We start from the raw sequence: 21,073 nt of genomic DNA, 5'->3' as shown, positions 1-21,073 counted from the left end.
CAGGGGGTACCAGTACAGAGTCAATGTGGAGGCTATATACAGGGGGTACCGGTACAGAGTCAGTGTGGAGGCTATATACAGGGGGGTAACGGTACAGAGTCAATGTGTGGGGGCTATATACAGGGGGTACCTGTACAGAGTCAATGTGGAGGCTATATACAGGGGGTACCGGGACAGAGTCAATGTGGAGACTATATACAGGGGGTACCGGTACAGAGTCAATGTGCGGGGGCTATATACAGGGGGTACCAGTACAGAGTCAATGTGGAGGCTATATACAGGGGGTACCGGTACAGAGTCAATGTGCGGGGGCTATATACAGGGGTACCAGTACAGAGTCAATGTGGAGGCTATATACAAGGGTACCGGTACAGAGTCAGTGTGGAGGCTATATACAGGGGGGTACCTGTACAGAGTCAATGTGGAGGCTACATACAGGGGGGTACGGTACAGAGTCAATGTGGAGGCTATATACAGGGGGGTACCTGTACAGAGTCAATGTGGAGGCTATATACAGGGGGTACCGGTACAGAGTCAATGTGGAGGCTATATACAGGGGGGTACCTGTACAGAGTCAATGTGGAGGCTATATACAGGGGGTACCTGTACAGAGTCAATGTGGAGGCTATATACAGGGGGTACCGGTACAGAGTCAATGTGGAGGCTATATACAGGGGGTACCTGTACAGAGTCAGTGTGGAGGCTATATACAGGGGGTACCGGTACAGAGTCAATGTGGAGGCTATATACAGGGGGTACTGGTACAGAGTCAATGTGGAGGCTATATACAGGGGGTACCGGTACAGAGTCAGTGTGGAGGCTATATACAGGGGGTACCTGTACAGAGTCAATGTGGAGGCTATATACAAGGGGTACCTGTACAGAGTCAATGTGGAGGCTATATACAGGGGGTACCGGTACAGAGTCAATGTGGAGGCTATATACAGGGGGTACCGGTACAGAGTCAATGTGGAGGCTATATACAGGGGGTACCTGTACAGAGTCAATGTGGAGGCTATATACAGGGGGTACCGGTACAGAGTCAATGTGGAGGCTATATACAGGGGGTACCGGTACAGAGTCAGTGTGGAGGCTATATACAGGGGGTACCGGTATAGAGTCAATGTGGAGGCTATATACAGGGGGTACCTGTACAGAGTCAATGTGGAGGCTATATACAGGGGGGTACCGGTACAGAGTCAATGTGGAGGCTATATACAGGGGGTACCTGTACAGAGTCAATGTGGAGGCTATATACAGGGGGTACCGGGACAGAGTCAATGTGGAGGCTATATACAGGGGGTACCGGTACAGAGTCAATGTGGAGGCTATATACAGGGGTACCGGTACAGAGTCAGTGTGGAGGCTATATACAGGAGGGTACCAGTACAGAGTCAGTGTGGAGGCTATATACAGGGGGTACCGGTACAGAGTCAATGTGGAGGCTATATACAGGGGGTACCGGTACAGAGTCAATGTGCGGGGGCTATATACAGGGGGGTACGGTACAGAGTCAATGTGGAGGCTATATACAGGGGTACCGGTACAGAGTCAGTGTGGAGGCTATATACAGGAGGGTACCAGTACAGAGTCAGTGTGGAGGCTATATACAGGGGGTACCGGTACAGAGTCAATGTGGAGGCTATATACAGGGGGTACCGGTACAGAGTCAATGTGGAGGCTATATACAGGGGGTACCGGTACAGAGTCAATGTGCGGGGGCTATATACAGGGGGTACCGGTACAGAGTCAATGTGCGGGGGCTATATACAGGGGGTACCGGTACAGAGTCAATGTGCGGGGGCACTGGTTAGTCGAGGTAATTGAGGTAAAATATACATGTAGGTAGAGTTATTATACTATTAATTTCTAGGATTCCAACAGTTGTTTGTGTCGCACTGCTTTGCTTTATCTTGGCCAGGTCGCAGTTGTAAATGAGAACTTGTTCTCAACTAACTTACCTGGTTAAATAAAGGTGAAATAAGAATTTAAAAAAGTTTTAATTCTCACTATATCTCCTTCCAAATTCAGGATATACCCGTCTATTAAACGTATGAAAATACTAAATGTTGAGTGGAAGAAATAACATTAACTTCCCTAGCTATGTTTCCCCCCTACATTACCCCTACATTACCCCTACATTACCCCTACATTACCCCTACATTACCCCGACATTACCCCTACATTACCCCGACATTACCCCTACATTACCCCTACATTACCCCTACATTACCCCTACATTACCCCTACATTACCCCGACATTACCCCTACATTACCCCCACATTACCCCTACATTACCCCTACATTACCTCTACATTACCCCGACATTACCCCGACATTACCCCTACATTACCTCTACATTACCCCGACATTACCCCTACATTACCCCTACATTACCCCTACATTACCCCTACATTACCTCTACATTACCCCGACATTACCCCGACATTACCCCTACATTACCCCTACATTACCCCGACATTACCCCTACATTACCCCTACATTACCCCTACATTACCCCGACATTACCCCGACATTACCCCTACATTACCCCTACATTACCCCGACATTACCCCGACATTACCCCTACATTACCCCTACATTACCCCTACATTACCCCTGCATTACCCCTACATTACCCCTACATTACCCCTACATTACCCCTACATTACCCCGACTTCCACGTCTCGTTGTCGCTCGGTTATTTTTCAGAACGATGGTGAGAAGGCCTAGAAATCGAGGTCACCTCCTGATGCTACCAACCAGGGCCGGCTGTATGGATCAGCTGACCTGGAGGTCATCACCACTAAATAAAATATTAGAAAAAGTTTAGTTCTGACACAGATTTTTTTTTATCCCATCAAGGTGGTTGGGAACCACTGGTCTAGCCAGTTAACTAAACCTGTAGTAATCGTGGCCGAAAACCGACCCGGTTCACAGGGCATGTGCCCAGGTGCCATGATCCTCCAGGGGGTGCGACTCCAAATCAGGAAACTATTCCTAATGTTTTGTACACTCAGTGTATATGCGTATATAGTGTGGCTCACAGATGGAATACATTACAGATGACTGTGGCGAATGGGAGCTGTTTAATACTCTTGATGTAACATGTCCTTGGTTCAGTTCAGGTCAGCCTTCTCTTTCCCTGAAGGCTGGGAGTGGAGGGAGGTCTGGCAGTCTTGGCACGGCCCACAGTGGTGTCATCATACCTACCCAGCCTTGTGATCCTAGGTTGGCAGAGGAAGGTCAGCTTCTCAGTTAGCACTATTATCTACGAAAAAAAGATTGCAGTTAGAGTGCAGTATAACTGCAGTTCACTGCAGTTATACTGCAATTACTGCGTCCAAAATACCACAGTCAATTGCAGTTACTGCACTTTTACTGCAGTTTGAAAACGGCAGTGATTTTCTTTAAGGGTACCATTAGAGCTAGTCAAAAAGTTGGCTGAAGTTAACTATTATTTTTGCCTCTCAATCATACTAGACCTTAATCAAATGATGAATCCAGCGGCCAAACGATTGAAGGCTAGGTGACAGGTAGCCTGGTGGTTAGAGTGTTGGACTTGTAACCAAAAGGTTGTGAGATCGAGTCCCCGAGCTGACAAGGTATAAATCTGTCATTAACCCACTGTTCCTAGGCCGTCATTGAAAATAAGAATTTGTTCTTAACTGACTTGCCTAGTTAAATAAAGGTTAAAAAAAGACCGACATTCTGACATTTTTTGAAAGCGCAATGTTTTATTAGAGTCAGTATAGCAATGTAACGTTATTGATCTATCAGTTTCCCTAGGTAATTCCATACTTTTCACACTGACACGGTATAAACAGCTCTACAGACTTCACTGTCATGGTGCACAGTCAGTACCCAACACTATGCTCATCATGTCTTAGCAGGATCAGATGGTGACAGGTGTCCCTTCAGGGTCAGACAGCCAGGGAAGACCAGCCTACAGAGCTCACGTGAATTTTGCAATATATTATAACAATCAGTGAATGGATATAAAGTTCCATCTTGAATTGATGGGTAGACCTACAGTAGCTACAGGACAGCAGTTTAAAGCTTCAGTCTGATATCTGGGAATAATGGTCATTTCAATTATTGAACCATTGATTCAATTCTTGGATAATATCATGTATAAATGTACACCAAGATCATTCTTTGTCATGCATCATCATCAGTAGGGTCATGCGGACAGGGAAGACCAGCCTACAGAGCTCAAGATCATTCTTTGTCATCTGGAGGAGGATCAGATGGTGACAGGGGTCTCAGTAGGGTCATGCAGACAGGGAAGACCAGCCTACAGAGCTCAAGATCATTCTTTGTCATGCGTCATCTGAGGAGGATCAGATGGTGACAGGGGTCTCAGTAGGGTCATGCGGACAGGGAAGACCAGTCTGTGATGGAAATGTTGATACTGGATTCTGTTATCTGAAGAAACTGTGTAACCTAGCATTTATAGCGGCTAAGAAATGCATTGCATTTGATTGGAAGGTTGGTTATCCACCCACAATGTCACAATGGATGTATCACTAGGTTTGATTTATTATAAGATTAAGGGTATACTGTGAAACTTTCATAATGTCTGGGTGCCTTATATGGAATACTGTATGACAAAACCGAACTGTATTGGGAACATTTGATTTCTGTTGTTGTCAAGCCGTCTGATTTGTGCCTGTCTCCGTGGATTAATCCATTGAGGATGCCACGGTCCAAGAATATGGGGATCATGGCTCAGATACATAAGGCACATCTCTCTCCAGAATGCGCTCTCTCCTGCCATTTTGTGGGTATTCATTGTTTCATAACTTCATTGTTTTCTATGTCTATCAATTCCCCATTACAAATATCACCAGTTGTAGCCTACATGTACTCTTAACAGTTTTCATTTCTAATCTGCACTGTTTATTTGGTTATGGTCATTTCAGTAAGTTTTCTATCATTTATCGTTTTCGTTGTCGGAGTGGACATGTGTTTTGCAGAACTCACAACTTACAGTATGCTACACTTGTGAGAAACAAGTTTTTGTTCATTGCCTTCCGTTTTGTCAATTTATTAATCGTCTTTTGTTTTAAACTGTCCTGTCAATGTTGAGTAAGGACGCGCAGCTCATTACGCAGTATGACTAGTCTACCTGCCACCTTAGCTTGTCACTCTGAAGTTCTAACTAACCCCAGAGCCACAGGAGAATTGATGTTCTACCTAACCCAGAACCACAGGGGAATTGAAGTTCTAACTAACCCAGAACCACAGGAGAATTGAAGTTCTAACTAACCCAGAACCACAGGAGAATTGATGTTCTAACTAACCCCAGAACCACAGGAGAATTGAAGTTCTAACTAACCCAGAACCACAGGAGAATTGATGTTCTAACTAACCCCAGAACCACAGGAGAATTGATGTTCTAACTAACCCAGAACCACAGGAGAATTGATGTTCTAACTAACCCAGAACCACAGGGGAATTGAAGTTCTAACTAACCCAGAACCACAGGAGAATTGACGTTCTAACTAACCCAGAACCACAGGAGAATTGAAGTTCTAACTAACCCCAGAACCACAGGAGAATTGAAGTTCTAACTAACCCAGAACCACAGGAGAATTGATGTTCTAACTAACCCCAGAACCACAGGAGTATTGATGTTCTAACTAACCCAGAACCACAGGAGAATTGAAGTTCTAACTAACCCAGAACCACCGGAGAATTGAAGTTCTAACTAACCCAGAACCACCGGAGAATTGAAGTTCTAACTAACCCAGAACCACAGGAGAATTTAAGTTCTAACTAACCCAGAACCACAGGAGAATTGATGTTCTAACTAACCCCAGAACCACAGGAGAATTGATGTTCTAACTAACCCAGAACCACAGAAGAATTGATGTTCTAACTAACCCCAGAACCACAGGAGAATTGATGTTCTAACTAACCCAGAACCACAGGAGAATTGATGTTCTTACTAACCCCAGAACCACAGGAGAAGCACATATATTTATACCCTCCTACTAGGAGGAGTCACCTCCTTTCATATCTACATAGCCAACACATCTCTGTTGCTAGTCAGGAACTTCATTGGTTCCTCTCACTGGTGTAGTCATGGCCCCGCTTCCTGCTGGAATCTTTGTGGGCATGAAAGTACATGTGTCTAATAGGAATGTTCCTTCTCACTTCATCTGACCTCAAGCTGAATTCCTCACTCCTCCCTAACCCACGGTTGTCCTACCTTATCAGTGACTGAAACCAGACTTTTTGCCCTTTGCCTAACTTCCATATGATCCATGTGATTTAACAATAACATGTTCGACAGAATGTAAACTCCCTGCATCCCCCATTTTCTCACTCAGTAACTTTCCATGCTCCTAGTTCTTATCCAAGCTCCATTGACCCCAACATATAGTTTGAGTTTGAGTAATTTTTTTTTTTTTACAGGGACAGTGCACGTTAATCAACATTTAATCAACATTTATTATACATGTAAAGTAATCAATACGTTCTAATATGGTAACATGAATAAGTGTATTTCAAGCTAGAATCCAACAACCTGAACCATAAGATAATTTATGTTCTAACTAACCCCAGAACCACAGGATAATTGATGTTCTAACTAACCCAGAACCACAGGATAATTGATGTTCTAACTAACCCAGAACCACAGGAGAATTGATGTTCTAACTAACCCCAGAACCACAGGAGAATTGATGTTCTAACTAACCCCAGAACCACAGGAGAAGTGATGTTCTAACTAACCCCAGAACCACAGGAGAAGTGATGTTCTAACTAACCCCAGAACCACAGGGGAATTGAATACCCGGAGAGACTGATAGTGACCTATCAGTGAAAACCGGTCACAACCGGTCTGAAGACTTGAATGTCCCTCATTGGCCACCGAATGGATTGCTGTCTTACCTACAGTGCATTCGGAAAGTATTCAGACCCCTCCCCTTTTTCTACATTTTTTTAACGTTAAAATGGATTAAATAAATAAAAATCCTCATCAATCTACACAATACCCCATAATGACAAAGCAGAAACAGGATTTTATAAATTTTTGCAAATTGATATATAAAAAACCTAACAGAAATACCTTATTTGCATAAGTATTCAGGCCCTTTGGTATGAGACCGAAATTGAGCTCAGGTGCATCCTGTTTCCATTGATCATCTTTGATGTTTCTACAACTTGATTGGAGTCCACCTGTGGTAAATTCAATTGATTGGACATGATTTGGAAAGGCACACACCTGTCTATATAAGGTCCCACATTTGGCAGTGCATGTCAGAGGAAAAACCAATCCATGAGGTCAAAATAATTTTCCGTAGAGCTCCGAGATAGGATTGTGTCGAGGCACAGATCTGAAGGGTACCAAAAATGTCTGCAGCATTGAATGTCCCCAAGAACACAGTGGTCTCCATCATTCTTAAATGGAAGAGGTTTGGAACCACCAAGACTCTTCCTAGAGCTGGCCGCCCAGCCAAACTGAGCAATGGTCAATCTGACAGAGCTCCAGAGTTGCTCTGTGGAGATGGGAGAACCTTCCAGAAGGACAACCATCTCTACAGCACTCCACCAATCAGGCCTTAATTGTAGAGTGGCCAGATGGAAACCACTCCTCAGTAAAAGGCACATGACAGCCCGCTTGAAGTTTGCCAAAAGGCACCTAAAGACTCTCAGACCATGAGAAACAAGATTCTCTGGTCTGATGAAACCAAGATTGAACGGTTTGGCCTGAATGCCAAGCGTCATGTCTGGAGGAAACCTGGCACCATCCATACGGTGAAGCATGGTGGTGGCAGCATCATGCTGTGGGGATGTTTTTCAGCAGCAGGGACTGGGAGACTAGTCAGGATCGAGGGAAAAATGAACAGTGCAAAGTACAGAGAGATCCTTGATGAAAACCTGCTCCAGAGCGCTCAGGACCTCAGACTGGGGTGAACGTTCACCTTCCAACAGGACAACAATCCTGAGCACACAGCCAAGACAACACAGGAGTGGCTTCGGGACAACTCTCTGAATGTCCTTGAGGGGCCCAGCCAGAGCCCGGACTTGAACCCGATGGAACATCTCTGGAGAGACGTGAAAATAGCTGTGCATCAACGCTCCCCATCCAACATGACAGATCTTGAGAGGATCTGCAGAGAAGAATGGGAGAAACTCCCCAAATACAGGTGTGCCAAGCTTGTAGCGTCATACCCAAGAAGACACGAGGCTGTAATCGCTGCCAAAGATGCTTCAAAATAGTACTGAGTAAAGGGTCTGAATACTTATGTAAATAAGGTATTTAAGTTTTTGATTTTTAATACATTTGCAAACATTTCGAAAAACCTGTTTTTGCTTTGTCATTATGGGGTATTGTGTGTATTGTGTGTAGATTGATGAGGGAAAAAAAAACAATTTAATACATTTTAGAAAAGGCTGTGACGTAACAAAATGTGGAAAAAGTCAAGGCGTCTGAACCAATATGTCATTGTTTGTAAATTGGGTGATCTATTCTTTTAACAGACGTGTCATTATATGAACAGGTACAGTCAGGTTCTAGAATTTCACCACTTCTGGTTCTATGATGGTTTGTATGTACAGTATAATACAGAATGCCAGGCTTGGGCCGGGAATAGAAAGTAGTCTCTTTAACAGACAGGCGTATGGGACTGCTAAACTATAAGAGTTCCTTGGGGATATTAGAGTGGGCCTACTTTGGGCTCTAGTGGTCTTAGTTCAGCATCAATCACTTTAGTTGTGCGAGTGCCAGAGAGAGAGAGAGAGAGACAGAGAGAGAGACAGAGAGAGAGAGAGAGAGAGAGACAGAGAGAGAGAGACAGAGAGAGAGAGACAAAGACAGAGAGAGAGAGAGACAGAGACAGAGAGAGAGGCAGGGAGAGAGAATAAGACTGGGCTTGTGTGTGCCACTCTAATCTAAGAGTCATATGTTCATCATTACAGCAGTTTAACAGTACATGGTATTGTAATCTTATATGAAGTATAAATTGACGCTACAAACGAATCATCAGCACAGCTTTTCCTCTGTATTGGATGTGCTCTATCTCGCTAACTTGACTGCTGACATGCACAGGATTGTACTAACAGTGGACTAATGAACAAAATGCTAACAGATTGTATCTGCGTGAACTATCCGGACTAAGCTGAACATGGCACTACAGTCAGATTACATTTTTTTGTACATCATTTCTCTGATGGTGACAAACCATCGAAACAGTGTCACCACTCCTCACCTTTTCTGTTTCTCTCCTCTGTCTCTCCTCTGTCCCTCCTCTACAGGCTGCAACTGATTGATGACCTGACGTATGAAGATGTCAAGAAATGCTACAGGGGCTCGGTGAGTCGTTTTTACTGTGTCCAGATTCCACTGTTTTGTTATAGTGTTTCTAACCAGTGGAATGTTGCATCGGTTCCCTGGGAAACATGAAGTAATGATGAATGAATGTTACGTCGGTTCCCTGGGAAACATGAATTAATGATGAATGAATGTTACGTCGGTTCCCTGGGAAAAGTAATGATGAATGAATGTTGCATCGGTTCCCTGGGAAACATGAAGTAATGATGAATGAATGTTACGTCGGTTCCCTGGGAAACATGAAGTAATGATGTATGAATGTTGCATCGGTTCCCTGGGAAACATGAAGTAATGATGAATGAATGTTACGTCGGTTCCCTGGGAAACATGAAGTAATGATGTATGAATGTTACGTCGGTTCCCTGGGAAACATGAATTAATGATGAATGAATGTTACGTCGGTTCCCTGGGAAACATGAATTAATGATGAATGAATGTTGCATCGGTTCCCTGGGAAACATGAAGTAATGAGGCATGAATGTTACGTTGGTTCCCTGGGAAACATGAATTAATGATGAATGAATGTTACGTCGGTTCCCTGGGAAACATGAATTAATGATGAATGAATGTTACGTCGGTTCCCTGGGAAACATGAAGTAATGATGAATGAATGTTACGTCGGTTCCCTGGGAAACATGAAGTAATGATGAATGAATGTTACGTCGGTTCCCTGGGAAACATGAAGTAATGATGTATGAATGTTACGTCGGTTCCCTGGGAAACATGAATTAATGATGAATGAATGTTACGTCGGTTCCCTGGGAAAAATGAAGTAATGATGAATGAATGTTACGTCGGTTCCCTGGGAAACATGAAGTAATGATGAATGAATGTTACGTCGGTTCCCTGGGAAACATGAAGTAATGATGAATGAATGTTACATCGGTTCCCTGGGAAACATGAATTAATGATGAATGAATGTTACGTCGGTTCCCTGGGAAACATGAAGTAATGATGAATGAATGTTACGTCGGTTCCCTGGGAAACATGAAGTAATGATGAATGAATGTTATGTCGGTTCCCTAGGAAACATGAATTAATGATGTATGAATGTTACGTCGGTTCCCTGGGAAACATGAAGTAATGATGAATGAATGTTACGTCGGTTCCCTGGGAAACATGAAGTAATGATGAATGAATGTTACGTCGGTTCCCTGGGAAACATGAAGTAATGATGAATGAATGTTACGTCGGTTCCCTGGGAAACATGAAGTAATGATGAATGAATGTTACGTCGGTTCCCTGGGAAACATGAAGTAATGATGTATGAATGTTACGTCGGTTCCCTGGGAAACATGAAGTAATGATGAATGAATGTTACGTCGGTTCCCTGGGAAACATGAAGTAATGATGTATGAATGTTACGTCGGTTCCCTGGGAAACATGAATTAATGATGAATGAATGTTACGTCGGTTCCCTGGGAAAAGTAATGATGAATGAATGTTGCATCGGTTCCCTGGGAAACATGAAGTAATGATGAATGAATGTTACGTCGGTTCCCTGGGAAACATGAAGTAATGATGTATGAATGTTGCATCGGTTCCCTGGGAAACATGAAGTAATGATGAATGAATGTTACGTCGGTTCCCTGGGAAACATGAAGTAATGATGTATGAATGTTACGTCGGTTCCCTGGGAAACATGAATTAATGATGAATGAATGTTACGTCGGTTCCCTGGGAAACATGAATTAATGATGAATGAATGTTGCATCGGTTCCCTGGGAAACATGAAGTAATGAGGCATGAATGTTACGTTGGTTCCCTGGGAAACATGAATTAATGATGAATGAATGTTACGTCGGTTCCCTGGGAAACATGAATTAATGATGAATGAATGTTACGTCGGTTCCCTGGGAAACATGAAGTAATGATGAATGAATGTTACGTCGGTTCCCTGGGAAACATGAAGTAATGATGAATGAATGTTACGTCGGTTCCCTGGGAAACATGAAGTAATGATGTATGAATGTTACGTCGGTTCCCTGGGAAACATGAATTAATGATGAATGAATGTTACGTCGGTTCCCTGGGAAAAATGAAGTAATGATGAATGAATGTTACGTCGGTTCCCTGGGAAACATGAAGTAATGATGAATGAATGTTACATCGGTTCCCTGGGAAACATGAAGTAATGATGAATGAATGTTACGTTGGTTCCCTGGGAAACATGAAGTAATGAGGCATGAAGTGGTACTTGAAATGTCACACTGAAATACTGTCTTTACACGGTTGTAGACACGACATGGTATTTTGTCATATCAATGGACTGAGTCCAAGTTATTTAACATGGTTACAGTAAATTCAGCAGTCCACAGAATATTGTACGCAGGTCATATAGGTATGCGTTTTAGGATGTTTATTATTATGTGAGGTTCTCTAGTCAAAGCTTCACCTACCGACACAGAGTCAACAGTAAGTGACAACTTGAGCTCTGAATGGATCACATCATATGACTTATGACTTAAATAGCCTTCTACCAGACAAATACCCACGCACACACGCACACGCACACGCGCACACGCACACACACACACACACACACACACACACACACACATACACACACACACACACACACACATACAGTACAAGTCAAAAGTTTGGACACACTTACTCATTCAACAGGTTTTTCTTTATTTTTAAAATTGTTCTATATTGTAGAATATTAGTGAAGACATCAAAACTATGAAATAACACATATGGAATCATGTAGTAACCAAAAAAGTGTTAAACAAATCTAAATATATTTTATATTTGAGATTCTTCAAAGTAGCCAGCCTTTGTCTTAATGACATTCTCTCAACCAGCTTCACCTGGAATGCTTTTCCAACAGTATTGAAGGAGTTCCCACATTTTCTGAGCACTTATTGGCTGCTTTTCTTTCACTCTGTGGTCCAATTCATCCCAAACCATCTCAATTGGGTTGAGGTTGTGTGATTGTGGAGGCCAGGTCATCTGATGCAGCACTCTCCTTCTTGGTCAAATAGCCCTTACACAGCCTGGAGGTGTGTTTTGGGTCATTGACCTGTTGAAAAGCAAATTATAGTCCCACTAAGTGCAAACCAGATGGGATGGCGTATCGCTGCAGAATTCTGTGGTAGCCATGCTGGTTAAGTGTGCCTTGAATTCTAAATAAATCACAGACAGTGTCACCAGCAAAGCACCCCCACACCATCACACCTCCTCCATGTTTCATGGTGGGAACCACACATGCAGAGATCATCCGTTCACCTACTCTGTGTCTCACAATGACAAGGCGGTTGGAACCAAAAAACTCAAATTTGTACTCATCAGACCAAAGGACATATTTCCACGAGTCTTGCTCTTGTTTGTTGGCCCAAGCAAGTCTCTTCTTCTTATTGGTGTCCTTTAGTAGTGGTTACTTTGTAGCAACTCGGCCATGAAGGCCTGATTCACACAGTCTCCTCTGAACAGCTGATGTTGAGATGTCTGTTACTTGAATTCTGTGAGTTGCAATCTGAGGTGCAGTTAATTACTGATTTCTGAGGCTGGTAAGTCTAATGAACATGTCCTCTGCAGCAGAGGTAATTCTGGGTCTTCCTTTCCTGTGGTGGTCCTCATGAGAGACAGTTTCATCATAGCGCTTGATGGTTTTTGCGACTGCACTTGCGACCGTATTGACTGACCTTCATGTCTTAAAGTAATGATGGACTGTCATTTCTCTTTGCTTATGTGAGCTGTTCTTGCCATAATATGGACTTGGTCTTTTATCAAATAGGGCTATCTTCTGTATACCACCCCTACCTTGTCACAACACAACTGATTGGCTCAAATGCATTAAGGAAAGAAATTCCACAAATTAACTTTTAACAAGGCACACCTGTTAATTGAAATGCATTCCAGGTGACTACCTCATGAAGCTGGTGGAGAGAAAGCCAAGTGTGCAAAGCTGTCCTCAAGGCAAAGTGTGGCTACTTTGAATAATCTCAAATATATACTTTGTTTTGTGTAACACTTTTTTGGTTACTACATAATTCCATATGTGTTATTTCATAGTTTTGATGTCTTCACTATTATTCTACAATGTAGTAAATAGTAAAAATAAAGAAAAACCCTTGAATGAGTACAGTACCAGTCAAACTTTTGACTTGTACTGTACGTACACACACACACACACACACACACACACACACACACACACACACACACACACACACACACACACACACACACACACACACACACACACCATATATGACTTATGATTTAAATAGCCTTCTCACAGTCTTATACCACACAACCACACACATACACGCACGTACACACATGCACACACACACACACATAGGGCTATTTATCACGTGGAAATCACCCACAGACGTTTCCAGCAAAGGAGTTACTATTTCTGTCTAGCCTCCATTATAACCAAGGCTGAGTGCCTAGCCACAGAGTTTCTTAACCCAGAGGCGCACCATCGCAAGACTTCCTGAAACGCTTGCGAAATAGACCAAGCAGACCAGGCCAGAGTTTGGTGTTTGAGAAATCAATGAGAGAAGTGAAAAATTATTCTTTAGTTGTTCATTTGTTTGAAATCTAAAGGCCCAACCTAGATCCGAACCAAAATGTCTGAAGTAGAACATGTTATTACTACAACCTCGTGAAAGTGACAACCTGAAAGTTAATTTTTTTGTAAAAAAAAACAACTTTATATGGAAAGAGTGCCTTTGATTTGACGGCCTTCACATGCACAGTTCTGCACGAGATGACCGTTAGCCCCGATGACGTGTTTCTACCCATGAGCTCAGCTAGCCAACGCCGCCATGACATCGCCGACAAGTGTGATCTGGAATTTCTATTGGAGAAGCCGTTTTAACCTATCTTCATTTCATACTGTACTGTCTTTGGTCTAGCCTCAATTATAACCCAGGCTGAGACACAGAGGGGAAGGGATTGTCTGTCACACCACTACAGAGAAGGGAAGGGAGCACTGTTAGATGTAACACAGGAAGAGATCAGGTCACAACACAGTGTGACACAGGAAATATGTCTGAGTTAGAACATAACACAGTGTGACACAGGAAGTGTGTCTGAGTTGGAACACAACACAGTGTGACACAGGAAGTGTGTCTGAGTTAGAACACAACACAGTGTGACAGGATTCTTTTTGGGAGAAGTAAAACAGTGAGTGGACATTTTCTGAAAGGAACCTCACCCACCTCTCCTGTCTCACCCTATCTCACCCCTGTCTCCCCCTCCCCCATCTTACCCTGTCTCCCCCTATCTCCTCCATCGTACCCCTGTCCCCCCGTCTTACCCCTGTCTCCCCCTAACAGACCGTCAGCAAGTACAACTCCCAGTACCACAAGCTGTTCCAGAGCGTCCCCAAGGAGGAGATCCTTATGAAAGGTAGGTCAGGGAGACTATCTATTCCTCCTACACTGATCTAATATCCAATACTACTGTATGTCTATGATGCAACTACCTCTCACAGTCTCATGTCAGAATTAGACGTTCATCCGTGTTTCTCAAACGTCAAATTTTGAAATGTCTTGTTACTGTACATGTCTGTATCGTTCAAGGTTAAGTTTAGGCATTCATTCTGAATTCTTAAGGTTAGGCATTAACTCAGAATAGTTAAGGTAAGGGTTAAGGTTTGGGATAGGCCACAAAACCCTAGCAAAACCAAAGCCTACTTAAAGGTAACAGCGCTCACTGTTTCCCCTAGTGGCCGGTTTCCACATCATCTCCCGACGTCCTCAGACATAGATGGACGTTGAATACTGACTTGTATCACAGGTGACTTGGCTGCCCGTGGTCTAGTGGTAACACACCCGGTTTAGAAAGGTCACCCCTCTGACGACCGGGGGCTGCCCGTGGTCTAGTGGTAACACACCCGGTTTAGAAAGGTCACCCCTCTGACGACCGGGGGCTGCCCGTGGTCTAGTGGTAACACACCCGGTTTAGAAAGGTCACCCCTCTGACGACCGGGGGCTGCCCGTGGTCTAGTGGTAACACACCCGGTTTAGAAAGGTCACCCCTCTGACGACCGGGGGCTGCCCGTGGTCTAGTGGTAACACACCCGGTTTAGAAAGGTCACCCCTCTGACGACCGGGGGCTGCCCGTGGTCTAGTGGTAACACACCCGGTTTAGAAAGGTCACCCCTCTGACGACCGGGGGCTGCCCGTGGTCTAGTGGTAACACACCCGGTTTAGAAAGGTCACCCCTCTGACGACCGGGGGCTGCCCGTGGTCTAGTGGTAACACACCCGGTTTAGAAAGGTCACCCCTCTGACGACCGGGGGCTGCCCGTGGTCTAGTGGTAACACACCCGGTTTAGAAAGGTCACCCCTCTGACGACCGGGGGCTGCCCGTGGTCTAGTGGTAACACACCCGGTTTAGAAAGGTCACCCCTCTGACGACCGGGGGCTGCCCGTGGTCTAGTGGTAACACACCCGGTTTAGAAAGGTCACCCCTCTGACGACCGGGGGCTGCCCGTGGTCTAGTGGTAACACACCCGGTTTAGAAAGGTCACCCCTCTGACGACCGGGGGCTGCCCGTGGTCTAGTGGTAACACACCCGGTTTAGAAAGGTCACCCCTCTGACGACCGGGGGCTGCCCGTGGTCTAGTGGTAACACACCCGGTTTAGAAAGGTCACCCCTCTGACGACCGGGGGCTGCCCGTGGTCTAGTGGTAACACACCCGGTTTAGAAAGGTCACCCCTCTGACGACTGGGGGCTGCCCGTGGTCTAGTGGTAACACACCCGGTTTAGAAAGGTCACCCCTCTGACGACTGGGGGCTGCCCGTGGTCTAGTGGTAACACACCCGGTTTAGAAAGGTCACCCCTCTGACGACCGGGGGCTGCCCGTGGTCTAGTGGTAACACACCCGGTTTAGAAAGGTCACCCCTCTGACGACCGGGGGCTGCCCGTGGTCTAGTGGTAACACACCCGGTTTAGAAAGGTCACCCCTCTGACGACCGGGGGTTCAATTCCCAGCTCCAACCCTTCAAACTGTTTCTCCCACCGATCTGTATCACCTCTGTCATGTCATACCTATTTCAAAATGTATTACAAATAAGTTATGCATGGCATTTTCAGTGATTTGTTCATTTAATTTTACCAAAATAATGTAAATCCATCTTAATATGTTGCTCAAAATGTAAGTACCTGTATCTTTCATTAAGGTTAACAAAAGAGAGACAATAGAGGGATTGAACTCATTGGAGTTCTTTGGTTTTAATCTCCTTGCATTTCCTATCTTGCCACGTGACTCTGTTTTTAGAGGATTGTGGGTAATTCAAAAAAAATTTGACTTCATGATACTTTCACAGAATATTGTATACATGTTTGAAGAAGGAAAAGTATATTTCTATATTAGTATTAGGCAGCGTGTCGTTCCATGAGGTGTAATGGATCGGGATAAACAGCTATCAAAACCGTCAGGCAAATTGACGTTCAATGAGCGCAGCACCAATTCCCACATTTATGATTGTCAGTGGAGAGTGCAAAGTCCTCATTTCTCGCAGGTCAACATCCAGTTACTGCTGGCACTTTGAACACTGCTTGACAATGCCTGCCAAAACGGTATAGAATGGCAAATTATCAAATACATAACAATGTTAAACATTAAGACACCAGACAAAGGGATGTAATTCTGCATTAGACAGGATTCAAAATCATCATAATGATGTTTAGAAGCTTTAGAGAGAGGAAACAACACCAAAAGAGAAGGTATATAATTCTGCACTAAACAGGACTCAAAAAAACAAAATAGTGTTTTCAAACTTTTCTGCTAATGTTCCCAGTCCACTTGATTAAGTGGTCTTACATATTTCCAAACATCTCAGGAGGATGTGTTTCAATAATAAGTTAAGGTTTTCGTCTCCTTCAAGTTGGTGGCAGCTCAGTTGCCATTCGTTTTGGGTGTTACAAAGCACTCCATTTTAACAGTGTACTGTCTATGATCCAATATCCACTCCAATGTGCAGAAGTTGATTGTACAGTACACTAAGCTAGGTCCTGTATAGCTACAATACAATGACTGAGATGTATTCATCTTTAATTGCAACACCTACATTTATGTGATATGGACATTAAAAAGGTAGGCTACAAATCAATTTGGACTTATGTGACTTGAACCTGACTCAATCAATTCCCTTTTTCATTTCAAATCACTTTCAGGAGTCTGTTGGGAGCAGGAGGCATCACAGTGTTCTTGGCTTCACAGCGTTCAGGCTCCTCAGTATTCAGGCTCCTCAGTGTTCAGGCTCCTCAGTGTTCAGGCTCCTCAGTGTTCAGGCTCCTCAGTGTTCAGGCTCCTCAGTATTCAGGCTCCTCAGTGTTCAGGCTCCTCAGTGTTCAGGCTTCAGTGTTCAGGCTTCACAGCTTTCAGGCTTCACTGTGTTCAGGCTTCACAACGTTCAGGCTTCAGCGTAGGCTTGAGCTTGGGCGAAATACCGTTTATACCGCATACCAGGGTATTTCGAAAGGCACTATATACTGTATATATTAGGTTATTTTAGCCACACCCGTTGTTGACAGGTGTCTAAAATCGAGCACACAGCCATGCAATCTCCATAGACAAACCTTGGCAGTAGAAGGACCCGTACTGAAGAGCTCAGTGACTTTCAACGTGGCACAGTCATAGGATGCCACCTTTCCAACAAGTCAGGTCGTCAAATTTCTGCTCTGCTAGAGCTGCCCCGGTCAACTGTAAGTGGTGTTGTTGTGAAGTAGAAACATCTAGGAGCAACTACGGCTCAGCCGCGAAGTGGTAGGCCACACAATCTCACAGAACGGCACCGCCGAGTGCTGAAGAGCGTAGCGCGTACAAATCATCTGTCCTCGGTTGCAACACTCACTACCGAGTTCCAAACTGCCTCTGGAAGCAACGTCAGCATAAGAACTGTTAGTCGGTAGCTTCATGAAATGGGTTTCCATGGCCGAGCAGCTGCACACAAGCCTAAGATCACCATGCGCAATGCCAAGCGTCGTCTGGAGTGGTGTAAAACTCACCACCATTGGACTCTGGAGCTTTGAAAACGAGTTCTCTGAAGTGATGAATCACGCTTCACCATCTGGCAGTCTCCCTCCATCTTCCTTAATCCCTCTTTAATTCTATCTCTCTTTCTAATTTGTTACCACCCCCCCCCCCCCTCACTCTCCACCTGTCTGGGCAACCGTGTACCAGCCTGCTGCATTTAGCTGGAAATTAGTCGTTATGAGACAGATTATCTTTTTGCCATTTTAGGCTGTTTTTGTTTTGTTTTAACTTGTGTTTTGTGCCATTGGTTCATAATCTGTGGTAAAATAGAATTGAGTTTATTTGTTTTTGGTCATTTTATAATTTGTTTTTTGGGTGTCTAAAGATCAATTTGTTAATATGTGTATGCCCTGAAGAAAATATTTTAGGGATTATGAAAATGACATACTGATATTGTAAATTGAGTTATATTTCTATATTAATGAAAATCATCACCGATCAACAGTGTTCATATCCCTTTCCTTCAGTGTGTAGGTTTGAAGCCAACTCGTATACAGTGAGTGTACAAAACATTAGGAACACCTTCCTAATATTTTTGCAACCCCTTTCCCCTCAGAACAGCCTCAATTCATCAGGTCATGGACTCTACAAGGTGTTGAAAGTGTTCCACAGGGATGCTGGTCCATGTTGACTCCAATGCTTCCCACAGTTGTTTCAAGTTGGCTGGATGTCCTTTGGCTGGTGGACCATTCTTAATACACACAGGAAACTGTTGAGTGTGAAAAACCCATCAGCATTGCAGTTCTTGACACAAACCGGTGCGCCTGGCATCTACTACCATATCCTGTTCAAAGGCCCTTAAATATGTTGTATTGCCCATTCACCCTCTGAATGGCACACATACACAATCCCTGTCTCAATTGTCTCAAGGTTTTAAAATCCATCTTTAACCCGTCTCCTTCCCTGATTTGAAGTGTATTTAACAGGTGACTTCAATAAGGGATCATAGCTTTCACCTGGATTCACCTGGTCAGTCTGTCATGTGAAGACACTCAGCCATGTTTTGTATTCCCGAGGCTAGTCTCCAGCTCTGTGCATCCTCCCTCTGGTGTGTTGAATGAAATAGATCAGTATTATAATGCATCTCTATGTTATTCCAAATCTTATGGTGTCTTTTTCCCATTCCCAGTGTATTCCTGCGCTCTCCTCCGAGACATCCTACTTCAGGGTCGCCTCTACATCTCCCGCAACTGGCTGTGTTTCTATGCCAACCTCTTTGGGAAGGACATCAAGGTGAGTGGTGATGTTCCAGTGGGAATTGCAACTGCCCTCAGCCTTGACACAAAATGGCTTCTTTTCTTCTAACAATGAAAAGAGGGAGTAGACTTATCATGGAGTACAACACTTGTCGGTATGATCATTTCAGTTGATAACAGGTTTTCTTTCTGGACTTGACCTCCATGTTTTCCATTGACTCATTCAAGATAAATGGATGTCTCTCTGTTCAATTGCTGAAGGTTTCTCTCTTTTGAATAGAGAATAAAGATGCCTGAACACAAAAGACATTTAAATGAATCTCACTACATGCAGGTTTTCTCTTTATTGTATAGTACACTCTTAGAAATAAAGGTACTATCTAGAACCTAATAGAGTTCTTTGGCTGTCCCCATAGGAGAACCCTTTAAAGGGCCCTTTTTGGTTCCAGGTAGGACTCTTTTGGGTTCCATGTAGAACCCTTTCCATAGAGGGTTCTACCTGGAACCAAAAAGGGTTCTACATGGAACCAAAAACGGTACTCCTATGGGGACAGCCGTATAACCCTTTTAATGTCAAGTTGAGCTGGGAATTGTTTTTTTACAAGGGGAAATGTTCAACATGAGATATGCCGTGTGTACTTCGTGTGTTTGATGCAGGTATTCAAATACAGTACAATAAAGTGACGTGGTAGCCAGGTTATTCATTGAACAGCAAACTGTTTTACGAGATTTTGACTTCATTTACAGTTAGGGAAATTCAGTTGAGACCCAATTTCCTTATTTACAAATCATTACTTTCATGACATCTGGGAATACAACATAAAAGGTAGGAGCAAAGTGAAATTAAGGTCTGAATAATACAATTGTTGGTCACATACACAGTCAAGTGTTAAAAGGTTTTCAAGAGGAAAGGATATTTGGAAGTAATTTACTTATTTCAAATGTGTATCCAGATCAAAGTCTAGGCCTATGCTTTTCAATTACGTAATATTTGTATTGTATTCCTATGAATAACATCATTCTATTGAATTGATAACTACATAACATGAGTATGGTTACTCTATTCTCATGGTCTTCCTGACCAATGGTCTTCCTGACCAATAACCAGCCAGTCAATTGAAGTGTCTGAAGAGAAAGCACATGCAGTGTCAACTCACCCTGAAACCCCAGCTAGTTATCACTCACCGTGTGTGTACACTCCAGCTTGACTAAACCTTTATTTGTTCCTTTTTTCACTTGTTTGTTTTGAGCCGTTCTGCTCCCTCTTTCTTTAGATGGGAACAAAGTCTCAGGGTTCTGGGGTTTAGCGGAAATGTCACATGGCTAACGTGTCCTGTGTCTACGCCAGGCTAACGTTAATGTTACTGTGTCTCAATGTGTAACTAACAACATTACTGTTACTGTGTCTGAATGTGTAACTAACAACGTTACTGTGTCTCAATGTGTAACTAACAACGTTACTGTGTCTGAATGTGTAACTAACAACATTACTGTGTCTGAATGTGTAACTAGTCATGTTACTGTTAC

The 21,073-nt window shown here is 43.7% G+C and overlaps 1 protein-coding gene across 6 annotated transcripts in view; it reads left to right on the top strand.

Moving 5' to 3' along the window:
• The window catches only part of LOC115192855 (GRAM domain-containing protein 2A-like), an 85,953-nt gene that overhangs the window by 50,463 nt on the left and 14,417 nt on the right, over window positions 1–21,073 (top strand). For all 6 annotated transcript variants that reach the window (XM_029751758.1, XM_029751754.1, XM_029751757.1 and 3 more), the window contains 3 exons: window positions 9,269–9,326; window positions 14,642–14,714; window positions 19,480–19,583. In XM_029751758.1, coding sequence (XP_029607618.1) covers window positions 9,269–9,326; window positions 14,642–14,714; window positions 19,480–19,583 — 235 coding nt within the window. The remainder of the gene's footprint in view (window positions 1–9,268; window positions 9,327–14,641; window positions 14,715–19,479; window positions 19,584–21,073) is intronic.

This window comes from Salmo trutta, chromosome 4 (genome assembly GCF_901001165.1).
Source record: "Salmo trutta chromosome 4, fSalTru1.1, whole genome shotgun sequence".
NCBI lineage: Eukaryota > Metazoa > Chordata > Actinopteri > Salmoniformes > Salmonidae > Salmo > Salmo trutta.
This window is presented reverse-complemented; position numbering and strand designations above follow the sequence as displayed.